Here is a 16,213-nt window from a genome sequence, read left to right as displayed (position 1 = left end):
ATGCTCGTGCAGGAGGTGAAGGCTCCTCCTTCTCCCATCCAGCCTGGGCTGATGCAGCTCCCCGAGCACCCCAGGACTCACCCAGCTGCCAGGGCTCAGCTTTCCCCCAGAACCAGCACTGGATCATGCTGGAAATCTGCCCCATTTACAGCCAACATGACAGATCACAATTCACCCCCTGGATAAATCCCCGGGAATAAGCACTGCAGCAGAGCCTCAGGATCTGATCAGCATTTATTGAGGAACAGGGATTTGCTGCCTGATTCTCTGCACTTGCAACTGGTTGAATTCCAACATCTATTCTCAGCATTTGCTCACCAGAAATAGGGATGTGGAGGATGAGACCAACTCAGATGTTTGGCGAGGCCAGGAACCTGTGCCCTGTTTTAAATCCAGGGATGGGGCAACAGCAGCCTTTAGAAATGCACTTCCCATGCACTGCCCTTAGCCAGACAAACAGAAATCAGGAGCTGGGTGAGCAGGAAACCAGGAGGTTCAACACTTACTGCACCGCTGTTTCCAGCAGGGTGCAAATGTACACAAACCCCAGCAGAAGCACCTTCAGAGCCAACCTCCAGACTCAGCTTCTCTGGGCTCTGCTGCCATTAGTCTCAGCTTACCGCAGTTAAGGCAGTGACTTTAAAAAGCTAAATTTAATCTCTTTCTATGTCTCCTAATATGAAATGTGAAACCATTTGTTAGTTAAAGAGGAAATCAAGCTTGCAGGTTAGAGCAAAACCCACTCGGTGCTCTGGCATGTAGCACAGCCTCCCATGCACTGGTGAGTATTTTTCTGGCTCCAGGCATGCAAACATAAACCATAAAATCACCCAGAGCCTTCTTAGAGATGCTGCGACTGCACAAACTGTGAGTTCACCGAAGGAAACATGAGGGTTACAGGGGTCCAGTTTTGTTTCAGCTTTTTAGTTCCAGCTCTAGTTTTTTAATCTCCAGGAACAGTTTCTGTATTTCCATCAGAGTTTTCACTTCTTCTACAGGCACACCACAGTCAAAGGTCGCTTTCATGTAATGAACCTCTTGACACACATCAACATCACCTTCTTCGATCTATTAAACAGGAAAACAAATGCCAGAAAAGCCTGTAAGAATGGACTGGAGCAGAGGGAGAGCCACCCACCCCTCAGCTCCACGGCTGCCCTGTCCCGACAGGGGCTGCATCCTCCTTAGGACCAGAAATGAAAAGCTTTTGAGAAGTTTGAGCAGTTTTCATGTTAGAAATCAGGCAGCATCCACCAGGGGCTCAGCCAGGCTCAGCAACCTGGGGCTCTGAGCACTGGAAAGGTTGAACCATGGCAGGGGTGGAACTGGATGATCTTTAAGGTCCTCCTGAACCCAAACCATTCCGTAATTCTGTGGTACTCACACACTTGGGCAGCGGTGTCCAGCTGCCATCAGGCAAGCACGTGGTGGTCCCAGTGTCTCCCAAAGGCATCATTCCATTGTCTGAAAACTGGTACCCGTGAAGGCACTCAAAAGTGACAGTCTCGTTGGTCTGGTACCACTTTCTGTCACCCAAAGGGCTTTTCAGCCTTCCATAGGGAATTCGTGGTTGTGGACACACAACTGAAAGGAAAACCCACATTAGAAGGCAGCTCAGCCAGGGGTCAGTGCCATGGGGGCAGAAAAAACCTGGGAGGTTCGGGAAGGCTGAGCAGGTGCAGAGGAGCTTAAATCTGTGGAGCTGTGAAATCAAATGCTAAAGCAAAAATACTTCTCTTCAAGAGGGTGAGGTCAGAGCAGCCCCTGAGAGGTGCTGTGAATTTGTTCTGGATTTGCTGTTTTCTGGCAGCATCTCGGCTCAGGCACCCCCACGATGGGGGTGGACATTTGGCAAGAAGGGAAGGAAGGGAAAGTCCAGGAACTCCTGACCTGATCTCAGAGCCTCCTTTACACACAGCTGTCAATAAAAACTCAACTATTACCTGGAAAACATCAGACTTGGGAAGGTTGTTTCTTCTGCAAAGAGGGGAAGGACTCAGGGAGCCTCGAGGACAGACAGAGCCAGGCAGTGCTGCACCCCAAGCCCTCTGCTCTGCCCCAGGGGGCACAGGCTGAGCAGGGAGATTTTGGGAGCACCCGTAAATGCCCACCACGTTTGCAGTAGAAGGACACGGTTTCATTCACCCCATACCACAGTTGGTTAGTGAATCCCTGCATCCTCCTGCCGTGGGGATTTGGGACACTGAACTGAAAGGGAAATGCACATTAAAAAATCAAGGAATGGGAGGAGGTGGAGGAGGAAACGCTCACTCACCTGGCTGGCAGGTGGGCACGGGAGGGTCCCAGGTGCCATCGGCCCGGCAGCGGCTCTGGGCAGCGCCGCGCAGCCTGAAGCCCTCGTCACAGGAGAAGTGCAGGAGCAGCCCGTAGGGAAAGGTGAACCTCTGCGGGGTCATCCTTCCCCTCTCCACCACGGGCCTGGGGCACCGAACCACTGCGGGACAGAGCAGAGCTGGGAGTGGGGTCTGGGGACAGAGGAGCTGGGGCAGAGCTGCTCCTCCCGACCCCCTGATGGCCTCCAGCTGGGAGAACCAGAGTCTGTCACTTCCAAATGGATCATTCCCCCTCCTGTGGAGGAAGCAGCACCTCCTGGCAGCCCTGCTGGCTTTAACCCATTGAGCTGAGTGCTAGCACTGCACCCAGGGCCTGACCCCACACCCCGACCCCACACAGGACTAACCACTCACCCCTGCACTCTGGGGCAGGTCTGCTCCATGCCAGGTTCTCCCCATCCTCGGAGGTGCAGTGGATGGATTCGTCCCCGATGAGGGACAGCCCCTCTGAACAGCTGTACTTGACTTCAGAGCCATAGGGGAACTGCTTAACCCCCATGCCAGAGTGCTGCCCGTTGGTGATTTTGGGAGGGGCATTGCAGACTGGGTGAGGGGAAAGGAAAAAGTCAGGTTTTCCTCATTCCATGAGGGAGGCAGAATGCAGGGAGGTAACAGGAGAGGCTGGTTCTCGATGTTCATGCCAAATGCTGCTCTGCCCACAGTCCTCCTTGCCTCTGGCCAGCTTTTCCCCTGGCCCTGCCAGTGTTCCCAGTCTGAACCCAACCCTCAGCATGGCCCCAGCACTGCAGCATCTGTGCCCTCCCCTTCAGCCCCTTCCCCTTCCTTATCCCCTCCTCTTTTCCATGAGAAACGATCCTAAACAAGGTCAGGGAATGGTGAGTATCATAAACCCCTTGAAGGGTCCTTTGAGAAGCAGCTGCAAGTCCCATTAACCAACGCATTTAATCAATTTTGGTAGAAGATGGAAATGCTACAGCCCTTCGGTGCTGTGCCTCGGGCACCTCCTCCTCATTCCTCACACGATTTTCTCCCTGCTGTCCCTCCCCACGGATGGAATTCCCCCAGCTCCTGCTGTTCCCACTCACCCCTGTCACAGTAGGGCACGGGGGGTCTCCACATCCCGTCGGACAGGCACTGGACCCTCTCGCTGCCCATGAGCACGTAGCCGTGGTCACACCGGAATTCCACCTGCTGCCCGAAGGTGTATCCCTCTCTCCTGGGGCTGGCCTCTCTCCCGTGGGGGATGACCGGGGTGGGACACTGCACCTCTGAGGGGAACAGCAGCACCAGAGAGGAGAGATTTGCGCAGAGGGACTCCCAGCAGTGGTGCTTCACTGACCCAGCAAAGCTGCCAGGCAGCCTGATAGCGCTGCCAGGCACCTCTAACCAGAGCTGGCAGGCTCAGGGGTGGTAATTACAGATTAACAACCATTCCTCTTGGAAGGCAGAAGGATGTGAGCGCCCTGTGATCAGCTATAAATTGTGCTGAGGGGATGGCATGTCACGGCTGCATCCCTGAATCCTTGTCTGAGCGGCCAAATAACCAGGGGGAGCTGCAGCTTTTCCTGTCCAGCCACGCCACCCTTTGAGCAGCGAAATTATTGCCAGGGAGAGCCAAAGCTTCTCAACAAAGCCCTGCTGGCCCAGCAGCACGAGCAGGGGTTTGAGAACGGTGTCATTAAATTGATGCTTTGTTGGCAAAGCAAAGGAAGTGTGGTACTCACTCTGGCAGAGCCTTGGGACCGAGGACCACGTGAAGTTTTGAAGGCAGGTGATTGCTGGGGACACTCCAGGGATCAGAGAGAACCCGACTCTGCAGGAGTAGGTCAGCGTGGTCCCAACGAGGAACTCGTGCCGGTGCTGGATGTCGGCGTGCTCCACAGCGGGAGGGTGGGAACACTGCCCTGAGCCAGAGCAGGGGACAGCACAGACCCTCAGCACTGCCCCATGCCAGAGCAGGGGACAGCACAGACCCTCAGCACTGCCCCATGCCAGGGCAGGGGACAGCACAGACCCTCAGCACTGGGAGCTTTCCCTTGGTGGAAAACCCCAAAAATAAGTGAGGGACAGCAGCACCCCCGAGCGTGGCTGTGGGGTGTGTGGGGTGAAGGGAAAGGGAAAAACGAAGGGGAAAATTCACCAGAGGATGTGAACTGAGGGGGAATCTTTATTCTCTGCACTTTTGTACCTCGTGGGTGCACCCTGCAGGAGGGGACAGCCCTGCCACGCTTCCCAGGGCGATCCCAGAGGGAATCCTGCCAGCCAGCACCGCTCCTGGTGATGCTCACCCTCCAAGCCCCACTCCAGGTGCTTTTGGGGAAATGGGAGCAGCCGATTGCACCTGGTAAAGGTCGGGAGAGGGAACCTGAGCGTACCTGGGACGCAGGAGGGCACCCGTGGGTACCACCTGCCGTTGAACGTGCACCGCACCGTGGTGCTGGTGCCCAGCGCCGTGAAGCCGGGGTCACACTCCAGCGTGGCCGTGCTGCCATAGGTGAAGTTCTCTGCAGATCTCAGCTGCCCGTTTGCAATGGAAGGGATGGGACACTGAGCCTCTGGGGATCACCAAAAGAAAGGGGATTTTCAGGGGTGTCCTTACACAATCCCACCATGGTGACCAAGAGTCACGGCAGCTCTGTCTGGGGGGTGAGAGGAGACAAAGCCGTTTAAGGACTGCAGGGATTGAGGCAGAGGGTTTGGGGGTTCATAAACATCCTGAGGAGTCACTGGTAGGACCCCAAACCTGTAGGGTTTCCTTCCCACACAGTCAAACACCTTTTCTGCCCTTCCCTTGGAGCCCTTGCTCAGGCAGGGCACAGACAACTCACCTGCACACTCATGTGGGTGACTCCAGGGTACAGCAGCCCCCTCCAGCTTTACAAAAAACAGAGGCTCTACAACAACTGCATAACCTCTGTCACACCTGCACATCACTGATGTCCCCAAAAAAACTCCTCTTTCCATGTCTCCCATGAGAAATATTTGGGGCTTATCACACATAGCAGAGAAAACGAAACTCCAGCAGCTCTAACTGGGATTTCTTCATGCCTGGCAGTGCTGGCAGGTCACCAAGGCAGAGTTAAAAACATGTTAGGACATCCTGGCTCACATCCAGGTGCAGCAGCATCCCACACCCGCACCGTGCCCGGGCAGTGCCAGCGATGCTGCCTTTGGTGCCATCCCCATGGAAAATATCCTGTACGTGTCTCCTCCAGGCCCCAGATTAATTACTGGCGCCTCGTTAGTAATGTTTGGCTTTGGGGAATGGATGGAGAAGCATCAGGAAGTAAAAGCAATAAACATTAAGAATAAAACCAGTGTGCACAGGCGGTGCTGGTGCAGGGAGGTGCTGGGATGGGCTGGGGAAGTTCCTCGCAAGGTTTGGTTTTAACTGAACCCCCAACTTCCAGACAGAAACTGCTGCTTATTCCCCTTCCCAGAGACATTCATTGCTCAGCAGATTTGCACTTCTCCAGTTCTCAGGTCAGCCTGGGGGATGCCCGGCATTGCCCCTGCTGCCTTGGGCAACTCTGGAGGGTGCCCCAGGGCTGAGGCATCAGCCTGGGCATCACAGAATCAATCAGAGAATCATGACTGATTAAACTCGGAATGGAAGGGACCTTAAAGCCCATCCAGTGCCACCCCTGCCACGGGCAGGGACACCTTCCACCATCCCAGGGTGCTCCAAGCTCCATCCAGCCTGGCCCTGGACACTGCCAGGGATCCAGGGGCAGCCCCAGCTGCTCTGGGCACCCTGTGCCAGGGCCTGCCCACCCTCCCAGGGAACAATTCCTTCCTAACACCCAATCTAAAACTTCCCTTCTTCACCTTAAACCCATTCCCCCTTTCCCTGTCACTCCATTCCTGGTGAAAAGCCTCTCTCCAGCCTTTGAGGAGCCCCTTCAGGCACTGCAAGGCTCTATGAGCTCTTCCCAAAGCCCTCGTGAAAGGAAAGCAGAGCCCCAGAAGCCGAGAAGCCGAGGAGGGAGGGGAGGACACTCACCCAGAGTCCCCGTGGGCTGCAGCACGAGAATCACCACTGCCAGGAGCTGCCCCAGCCCGAGGAGCCCGGGCATGGTGCGGGATGGGAGCTGCCCTGGGAAGGAGAGATCCTCTCCCCCGAGAGCCTGCCAGGGAAGGGGAAGCAGCAGTGGGAAGTTGGGGACAGGCCAGACACGCCACTGACACCACCCCCAGCCCTGCTGACCTGCCCTGGGCAGCGCTGACCACCCTGAGCTCCCCAGCAGGGATGGGCATGGCAGGGGAGGCTGCTCTGCCCCTGCCCTGCTGGGCACACAGGGAGCGAAGGCGTTTTACAGCTAAAAGAGCTCTGCAGCAGCCTGGCCACGTGTGTGAAGCACATTTACCCCCAGGGCAGGCGGGCTGGGGGCTCAGGCTGCTGTGAAAACACCCCCCACGCCCCCCTACTCTCATGGAACAGCACCTCATCAAGCAATATTTAATATATACACTGTATATATTATATATACTTCATATATATTATATAAATGCTTCCCTTTACGAGGGATGGGATGGATTATTGAAACCCAGACAGAGCTGCCGTTACAATTGCAGGTTTATTGTAATCCCTGGTCCCATCACAAGACATGTGGCCCACACAGCGCTTCCCCTTCACTGGATGTTGCAGGAAAAAAAAAATTTAAAATCAGCCATTTCTTTCTTTCTGTACATTTTGATTTGTCCTTGGTGCATGCACGGAGATGTGGCCCTGCTGTGGATCCATCCATCCTGCTCGGGAAGGAAACCTGGCGTTTTTGCTTTGCTAGAAGAGAGGCTTTGAGGTTTTCTTGGCCACGAGAAAAGTAACTGGGCAGTGCAGGGGTTGTTCTCACTAGTGAGTGCAGCGTGGGTGAACTGGGCAGCACTGGGAGAGACTGGAGAGGTGCAGCAGCTGGGAGGTGAGTGGCTGCCACCACGTTCCTGTTTGTACCACAAAAATTCTCCTTCCACTCAGTTCCTTCCCAGCTGTGCACTGCCAGTGCAGCAAACAGATCTAAATGTGAAGCTTTAAAAGGCATGAGGTGATCTACAAACTCAACCTGGTGAGCTCTAAAAGGTGACTCACAAGTCACTTTGACTCCTCGTGTGACCAGATCTGTGGCCAATTGCTAAATTCTGTCCTGGCTGCTTTAGCATTAGCACGAATTACAAAGTAATAAAAAATCCTCAGTTAGATCATGATTCAACACCCAGGGAATGGTTCTTACAATCCCAGTGCCACCAGTCAGCTGTAGGTGGGGATTTTTAGCTCCTTTTCAAGTTTCTGGATCTCCAGGTAGAGCTTCTGGACTTCCAGCAGTGTTTTCAGGTCTGACAGAGGGATCCCACACTGGAAAGCTGCTTTGTTTTGCAGAATCCTCTCACAGGTATCCCGCTTCTTCTTCAAAAGAACAAAAGCAAAGGCAGGGTGAGACTCCAGTGCAGGGTGACAAAGCAACCGCCCCTGTGAAGCTGGAGCAAAGCTATTCCAGGCTGTAAATGGGGCAAGAAACAGGAAAAATGGGGCAGCTGGTGGTACTTACACATGTGGGGGGCGGTGTCCAGGTGCCATCAGCTGAGCAGGTGGTTTTTGAAAGTGTCCCTAAATACCCATCACGTTTGCAGGTGAAGGACACGGTTTCATTCACCTCATACCAGAGCTTGTTGAAGTGAACCACAGCATCCTCCTGCCTTGGGAGCCTGGGGCACTGAACTGAAAGGGGAAATGCACACAAAAAGTCAAATAATGGGAGGAGATGGAGGAGGAAACACCCTGCAAACTCCCCCTGTGAGCCAGCAGAGCAGCCCCCGGGCTGTGCAGGTGGGGCTGGCACTCACCTGGCTGGCAGGTGGGCACGGGAGGGTCCCAGGTGCCATCGGCCCGGCAGCGGCTCTGGGCAGCGCCGCGCAGCCTGAAGCCCTCGTCACAGGAGAAGTGCAGGAGCAGCCCGTAGGGAAAGGTGAACCTCTGCGGGGTCATCCTTCCCCTCTCCACCACGGGCCTGGGGCACCGAACCACTGCGGGACAGAGCAGAGCTGGGAGTGGGGTCTGGGGACAGAGGAGCTGGGGCAGAGCTGCTCCTGCTGCCGCTCTCTGCAGCAGCTTTGTACTCAAATGCAATAGCTGACCCTCAGCCACCTGCAGCAGCCCTCGAGGACACCCTGAGGCATCCTGGTGTCACACAGGAGCTGCACTGGATCATCCACTCCGGGTTTGGAGCTCCTGGAGCAGGGCTTAACCTGATCCCACACTCACCCCTGCACTCCGGGGCAGGTCCACTCCACGCCAGGTTCTTCCCATCGTCCGAGGTGCAGTAGATGGACTCGTCCCCCACGAGGGACAGCCCCTCTGCACATTTGTAGGTCACGTTGGTGCCGTAGGGGAACACCCTGTCCCTTCTGCCAGAGTGCTGCCCGAAGGAGATTTGTGGAGGCGGCTCACAGACTGCGGAATAAAGGGAGGTGATAAGGAAAGAAATGTGCAGTTATCATCTTCAGGTGAGAATCAAAATCATTTCTGGGCACCCAGTACAAAGTTCCCTTCGTGGTTGGTGTGAGGCAAATTCACAAGAAGCTGCTGCCTGGATTCTGGCCTCTTACACCAGCTCAGGGCTCCAGAAATACTGGGATATTTCCAGTAGTGGACTCCCTGCTCCTGGAAGTGTTCAAGAAACAGGTGGATGTGGCACTGGGGGCTGTGGGTTAGGGCATGGTGGCCTGGGCCTGATGATGTTGGAGGTATTTTCCAACCTTAACGATTCTGATTCCACCTCCAGGGAGGGGACACCTGGCTCAGCTCCTGTCCCCGGGTGCTGCAGGCAGATCACCCACTGGTGCTGCTCCTCAGCACCGAGGCAGGAGATCCCTTGTCCCTGTGCATCACACGTACCTTTGTCACAAAAGGGCAGCTCAGGCTCCCAGCTCAGATCGGCCCCACAGGTGATGGACTCCGAGCCCCGGAGGGCGTAGCCCTCGTCACACGCCAGCCTCACCTGGGCCCCCACTGTGTAGCCACTCCTGCGACTGTAAACCTCTTTCCCATGAGGGATGTCAGGCTTTGGGCAATGTGGTTCTAGAAATAATGGAAAATAAAGGATGTTGTGTGTTTCCAGATGGGACTCCAGTCACGCTTTCTGTGGAGAAGAGCTCCCAACAAATCTGAACTCTGGGAAGAAAAGTGACCATCACCCAGGCGCAGGGCTCAGGCTCCTCTGTAACCCTAAAGGGTCAGCACAGGGAATTGTCCATGCTCTAATGTTGGCTGCCTTGGGAGGTGGAGCAGGTTTTTCCCTCCTGGCAAGGTTCTCCTGAGCTTTTGTGGATATTGCTGCAGTGCCCCATTGCTGGGTCAGGAGCTGGAGCAGTGTCAGTAATTCATGCTGTTGCATTTTCTGCTGGGAGGGAAAATGCGTTGGGAACATCCTCTGCTCCCCAGCCTCGTGTCAGCAAAGCAGCCCCAAACACAAACCACACTCCCTTCCAGCTGGGTAAATGTCTCCCAGGCTTCTCAGGAACCTCCCAAGCCTCTAGAAGCTTCCAACACACCCTGTGCACCCCTCCGGACACCAGCTCCACCCTGCCAAAACCCTGCCCTTTTTCCATGGGGCAATACAATGGCCCATTGGGATTTTTGCTGCCTGTACATTCCAAGTTAACCCAGGAGAAGTAGATCTGGGGCCACCTGGAGTGGGGAAAAACTCTCCATGGCTTCAAGCACCATCATCCCTCCACTCTGTCCCACCTGGAATGCACTCTGGTACTGCTGGGTCCCAGCTGCCGTCGTGGCTACAGCGGAGAGTGATGCTGCTGCCACGGCTCTTGAAAGCAAATCCTTCACTGCACTCCACCTCCAGCCTGTCCCCGTACTCATAAACCTCTTTCACGTGCCATGGGTGCATGGGCTTTCCATTTGGGATGTGTGGATCTGGGCAAAGAATTCCTGGGAAATGCCAAACATCAGCAAGGGTGAAAGTGTGGTAAGGCCAGCAGGGTGACAGGAGGTTTGTTGTGAAGACAAGGACGGATGCCTTGTAGGACACAGACACATCATGACATTAAATCCGCCCCAAAACCATCCCTGGGCTTTCCTGGAGGGTGGAATGTTTGTGGTGCACCCTCCCCTTGGGTGGAACAAGGCACCCTCAACACCAAAACGGATTTTTCCAGAGGCTCAAGGGACTGGAAAGCAGAGCTGGCAAATAAAGCAAAGAAAACGCTGCGGCTGGGGAATAAATCAAAGGAATTCCAGACTCAGCAAAGGCCAAGCTGGGCCCCCGGAGCATCCCCTGTCCCCCAGGCAGTCCCCACGCCACGTGCAGCTCCTTCACACGTTCTGGCAGGTCACAGGGCACTCACTTTCACACGGAGGTGGGGCTGCGCTCCACCCAAAATCCGGCAGGCAGGTGACGTTGCGGGTGGTTTCCCCCGTGCTGAACTGGTGGCCCTGCTGGCACTCGTAGGTGACCACAGTGTCCACAGGGAACAGGTTCCCAGCCAGCCTGGCCTTCACAGCATTCCTCACATCAGGGGGGTCATCGCAGCTGCCTGGGGGTGAGACACCAGTTTAGGGACAGTGGTGCATCGCGGGCTTGGCATGGAGGGAATTTGGGTAAAAACCGTGGGCTCGCATTTTTCATGAACCACACGAGTTCGGGGAGGGTAAAGAGGGAATGCAGGGCAGACAAATGAAGACATAATTTTTTTTTTTTTTTCTTCTCCAGAAGAGAGACTTCTCACAAGGGTGACAGGAAAAGGGGTAAGGGCCTTAAAAAGAAGGAGGTTGGGTTTAGATCAGATATTGGGAAGAAATTCTTCCCTGTGAGGGTAATGCCCAGAGAAGCGTCCCAGGCCAGGCTGGAGCAACCTGGGACAGTGGGAGGTGTCCCTACCCACAGCAAGGGGGTGGAATAAGATCAGCTCCAAGGTCCCTTCCAACCCCACCCATTCCATGACTGTGTGATTCCGGACTGCATGGCAATTTTCACTGCTGTAACAACGTCTAATTTCCAGTCAGGTCCATACTCTCCGAGCAGGGGTGGGTCTCAGGGGCCGCTGTCCCTGCACACTCACTGCGCTGGCAGAGGGGCAGGGGGGGCTCCCAGACGTCGCTGTCCCTGCAGGTGGAGGCATCGCTGCCGCTGAGGCTGTAGCGGAAGTCGCAGTCGAACACCACCGTGTCCCCGAAGGTGTAGTCGGGCCGGTACCCGCTCAGCAGCTTCCCGTTCTCCACTCTGGGCTGCTTGCAGGTCACCACTGTGCCAGGGAAAGCACGCAGGGAATCGGCAGTCAGGCTCCAGAGGGGAGATGAGGGTGTTGAAAATGTCCCCATCGCCTTCTGGCACCATAAAGGCTGGAAATGGCCAGGCCACCCAGCAGGCTGACGGGGTGGGTTTGTTCACCTCGCTCCAGGTCACAGCAGCGGCTTTTAAGGCAAAGCATAAAGAGAACAAGGGGAAGGGAGCAGCAGGTACCCCAGCAGGTCTGGGAATTCTTTGCAGGGGTTCTGTGAGATGGATCACCTGCCCTGTGAGCACAGTAAAATCCCAGTCCCACGTCCCTGCTGACGCGGTGACCGTGAGGGGAGACCCTAATTCCTGTCGCAGCTACCAAACTCAGAGGATCCCATCTGCAATGGGTGATTCAACTGCAGCAGGACGAAGCAGAGGAGGTTCCAAGAGCGGAAACAGCAGAGCAGGAGCAGTGCAGGGGCTGGTGCTGGGACGTGGGAGCAGCTCACCTTTGCATTCCGGAGCTGGGCCGCTCCACACACCATTCAGGTTATCTCTGGTTGTGCAGAAAATCGAGGCCTCTCCCACCAGGGAGAAAGGTCTCTGCCCCCTCCTGGGGCTGTGGCACCGGTAGGTGACAGATTCCCCGTACACAAAATCATCCTTGTCTATCCCACTGTGCTGCCCATTCTCTATCTCTGGAGGGGGTGCACAGGGAATCGCTGTGGAAGGAGGGAAGATGAGCATGGAAAGGAAGAAGAAGAGAAAAAAATTTAATTCATTTCAAACCAAAGATCTGGCCAGAAAAAAGTGGAAACAGGGGATGGCAGAAGGGTCAGAAATCAAGGGCAGGTCTTGAGGAGCTGCACACCAGCCCCAAGCTCGGACTGGGCACCGAGGGGGTTTGGGATATCCCGGGCTCAAAAGCAGTTGCATCACTCCCAGAGAGCGAATGAACATTTCTGCAGGAAGGGAAGCACAGATTAAAAATATCTTTCCAGGCTCCACCGTGCACTGAGACACCAAAATCCTCACCAGAGCAACACAACAGCTTCTTTATCCAGCCCCAGTCACATCCCAGATACTGAAAGAACAGATAATTAAGGCACTCTGCTTACCCTGACAGGTGGGGATATCTCTGTTCCATGTAAGAATCCCGTTTCTAACCACGCATTCAATCTCAGAGTGTCCAATCAGTCTGTACCTGCGTGAGACAGGGGACAGGGAATTTCTCCACAAACTCAGTCCTGATGTGTTACCCATGACATCACCACCAGGAAGGTTTGGGCTCCTTTGTCAGAATTCCAGCAGACCAGAAATTGGCCAGCAGCATCATCTTCTCGAGGACACGCTGCCTTTTGACAAAAGCATTTTTTAAATTTAAAAAAAAAGGACATGTTCCTAAGGAAAAGCATCTACTTTATCAACTGCTCACAGCTCTGAGCTCAGTATTCATGTCTTTCCTTCAAAAAGACACTGAAACTTTGGGAATGGTTTGGAAAGAGCCAGGAGGGTGAACCTGAGTCTGGGAAGAACTGCCTCAAAGGAGGAGATCAAGACACTCACAGCCAGTCTTAAAGCTCCCAAAGGAAAGCTTAAAGGGTATTTCAGTCAGGGTCTGCAATTACCTCCATGGGGGAGGCTCTGACAGCACAGGCTTTCCTCTTGAGGGGGAAAACTTGGGGGAAAACGGCTGGAGGGGAAGAAGCCCTGTGGCCCAGGTGCTCCTGGCTTACCCAGCGTTGCAGCTGAAGTTCACTTTGGAGCCAAAAGCGAAGCTTTCGGCCAGGACCAGTCTGCCATTGGCCGGCTCCCCCGGGTAGGTGCACGCCTTGGCTGGGGACAACAGGGCTCCAGTCAGCTCCCAGCTCAGCTTCTTGGCAGGAAAGCCAAAGACTCCCCCAGTTCTGAGCCAGGGGATGGATCAGAGACCTCCAGATCTTCCCTCCAACCCAAAGTTATTCCATGATTCACGATGCTGGCCGGGCCTGCCTCGTGAGCTGCTGCCTCTGGGGTTTGCAGTGACCCACGACAGCGCCTCTTCCCTGCTAAAGGATTCTCCCTCTGCAGGTCAAGTGCTTTGGTAGACCCAAGAGTTCAAAATGCCTGAGCAGAAGGACATGCTTTGAGTCCGCAGTGAAGCACAGCCAGCACCAGAGCTGATTGCAGCTCCTGCCATCACCGCCAGCACCCAGAGGAACAAACCCGGTGCTTTCCATCAGGTCACTCATTGTCACCATCCCAGGGCTCCCTTTGGATCCTGCTCCAACCAAAGGAGCTGACAGCATCAGCAGACAAGAAGAAAAGCCACAGAATCACAGAATGGTTTGGGTTGGAAGGGACCTTAAAGCTCATCTTGTCCAACCCGAGGGCAGGGACCCCTCCTGCGGGAGCAGGGACACCAAGCCCACCCAAACCACACTCACCTATGCAGATGTCACTTGGCCCACTCCACATGCCGTTCACTCCACAGACCAGGATGTTTCCAGTGCGAGCATTTCTCACAAAGCCCGGCCGGCAGACGAATTCCATCCTGTAGCCGTAGGGGAACAGCTGAATGCCCTGGAGCTGCTCCTTGGGCTCTGCCGACGGGGAGCGCGGCGGGGCAAGGCAGCGACCTGCGGACACGGACCCCATCAGACACGTGCAGGGGGGTTCCAGGCTGGATTCACTCTGGAGGTCCAGGGGAGGACCCTCAGTGGCCCACAGACTCCTCAAAGCCAGAAGCAAAGAGGAGAAGTGCAGCCTGTGGCTGGGGATGGCTGTGGCTGGCAGGGATCGGGAGGAGCTTCACCCCTCCAGTCCCGCTCCTCACACCTCACCCAGCAGATTCGAGGGCTGGACACAAAATACAGATTAAGCATTTCTTCTCCCTATTTAGTATAGATTAGTGCACTTTTTCAGCTGAAATAGTTTTGTATCTGCTTCCCACAGAAAGGGAAAAAAGGGCAAAGGAAGATGGATTCTGATCACGGAGATTTACAGCATCCTTGAAAGGCAAAGGCAGTGAGGAAAAGAGAAGGATCCAAGTCTTGTAAAGCCCTGGAGAAGGTTTTCCTTCAGGGGATCTTCGTTTATCCTGATGGACTCATTCACTTACTGTGGACAGTCACAATGAGAGCGGCAGTGAGGAGTGACCCAAGGACAGCAGCACAATTCCTCTGCCTCCTCAGCTCCAGGGCTGACATGTTTATTCCTGCCTGGAGATCCCACAGATGTTACCACATTCTTTTCCTGGGCCAACGTCTGTGAAGACAGCAGAAGGGTATTTAGGGGTATTTATACTCAGGGCAAGCACAGCTCATCTGCCCAGGTCTCATTTCTCCACCCCTGAGCACTTCCTACAGTCCCAGGAGGGGAGCAGGAGCAGGAGCAGGAGGTGAATTTCTTTTCTGGAAACTTAGGGGTAAAACACTTTAGTAATAAATCTCTTGGAAGTAAATTCCTAGTCAGATGAAATCCTGCTGGAGTCACCAGTTCAGTCCCCTAACAATGAATTACCCTCAGGGAGAGAGAGGCATCTAAGCAAAAAGTTCCATCAGTTCTGTGCAAACAGCATTACGTGAGTCAAGCAGTAAAGCTGACAAATCAAACCAAATTGCTTTACAAAATGGAATTTAAGGGCAATTTGCACTCACCTGGCACCCCTAGGGATCAGTAAGAGCCCTCTCTGTGTTATCCAGGGTCATTCATGAGCCTGAACCCTCCCAAAGCTCTGAAAGCTCCATGTGCCTGCTTTCCTCCTGGAAATGAGGGTCCCCCTCACTGCTCCCTGCCCTAAACCCAACACTCCCCATGGCTGTTTCACTCCTCTGCCTTTCTTCCAACCCTTGTCACACCTCCTGGTTTAATCTGGTTTCACTTACTGCCCTTCGTGCCTGCTGGAGTCGCACAGAAGCTCCAACCCAGGTCCCAAGAGCAGCACTCGGAGCTGCAGGGCTGGGAATTGTCTTACCTGGAGCTGTGGAGGCAGCAGATGGAAAGCCCCGGCGTGTCCAGCACTTGCAGGATGAAACAGGGACTGCTCTCCTCCAGCCCCTCGGGCTCCAGCCCCAGCCAAAGGAGGAGTTTGGAAACGCCCACATGCTCAGATATGGCCCCATGGCAAGAAGCTCCAATTCTGCAGAAAGCAGAGCTGGCCCGTTGACCCATAAATCATTAACTCCTCCCGAGCAAGAAGGAAGGAGTTTATTCCACCCACAGAGCAAAACTCTACAAAACCGAGTGCAACCCAGGCAGATGTTGAAATTGTTTGGTTTTCATGTGTGGAGGTGCCAAGTCTTTGAGATAATCCTCGCTGAGCTGCTCCACTGGGCAGCACCAGCACAGGGAGCTCGGGCACACTGTGGGGTGTCCTCAGCAGAGCTGCTTCACCCCAGGGCATGCCACCAAGAGTTCATCCCCTCTGACCTCAGAAACCCTTGGCCAGCATGCAAAAAGGGGTTTCTTCAGCCAGCTCCACTTAATCCCATTAAAGCAGCAGCAGCTGGAGCTCAGCAGCACCAGAGGTCCCTGGGAGCATCGCTTGGAGCTGAACACTGGAGAGGTCCAGAAGGGTTTGGTTGGAAAGGACCTTAAAGCTCAGTTCCACGGAAACCCTGGAATTCTGAACTCTAGAAGCTCCAATAAAAACATCCTTAAAACTGAGGAGAGAAGGGGAACAGCAGTAGG

General features: G+C 54.6%; 2 protein-coding genes across 2 annotated transcripts; both read right to left on the bottom strand.

Annotated features, from left to right (window-relative positions):
- Window positions 1-915: 915 nt before the first annotated feature.
- LOC309581498 (membrane cofactor protein-like) lies at window positions 916-6,391 on the bottom strand (the record flags this gene model as incomplete). Its single annotated transcript, XM_082296122.1, has 8 exons — window positions 916-1,068; window positions 1,385-1,584; window positions 2,276-2,455; window positions 2,709-2,897; window positions 3,401-3,583; window positions 4,040-4,219; window positions 4,691-4,870; window positions 6,319-6,391. 8 exons carry the CDS (start codon window positions 6,389-6,391, stop codon window positions 916-918), a joined length of 1,338 nt encoding a protein of 445 aa, XP_082152248.1.
- Window positions 6,392-7,560: 1,169 nt separating this feature from the next.
- On the bottom strand, window positions 7,561-14,730 carry LOC309581497 (complement component receptor 1-like protein; the record flags this gene model as incomplete). Its single annotated transcript, XM_082296121.1, has 13 exons — window positions 7,561-7,716; window positions 7,859-8,028; window positions 8,154-8,333; window positions 8,572-8,760; window positions 9,205-9,387; window positions 10,057-10,254; window positions 10,671-10,859; window positions 11,385-11,567; window positions 12,052-12,264; window positions 12,661-12,746; window positions 13,279-13,378; window positions 13,969-14,160; window positions 14,643-14,730. 13 exons carry the CDS (start codon window positions 14,728-14,730, stop codon window positions 7,561-7,563), a joined length of 2,127 nt encoding a protein of 708 aa, XP_082152247.1.
- Window positions 14,731-16,213: the final 1,483 nt, after the last annotated feature.

Source organism: Coloeus monedula (genome assembly GCF_965178545.1).
Source record: "Coloeus monedula genome assembly, chromosome: 23".
NCBI classification, from domain to species: domain Eukaryota; kingdom Metazoa; phylum Chordata; class Aves; order Passeriformes; family Corvidae; genus Coloeus; species Coloeus monedula.
This window is presented reverse-complemented; position numbering and strand designations above follow the sequence as displayed.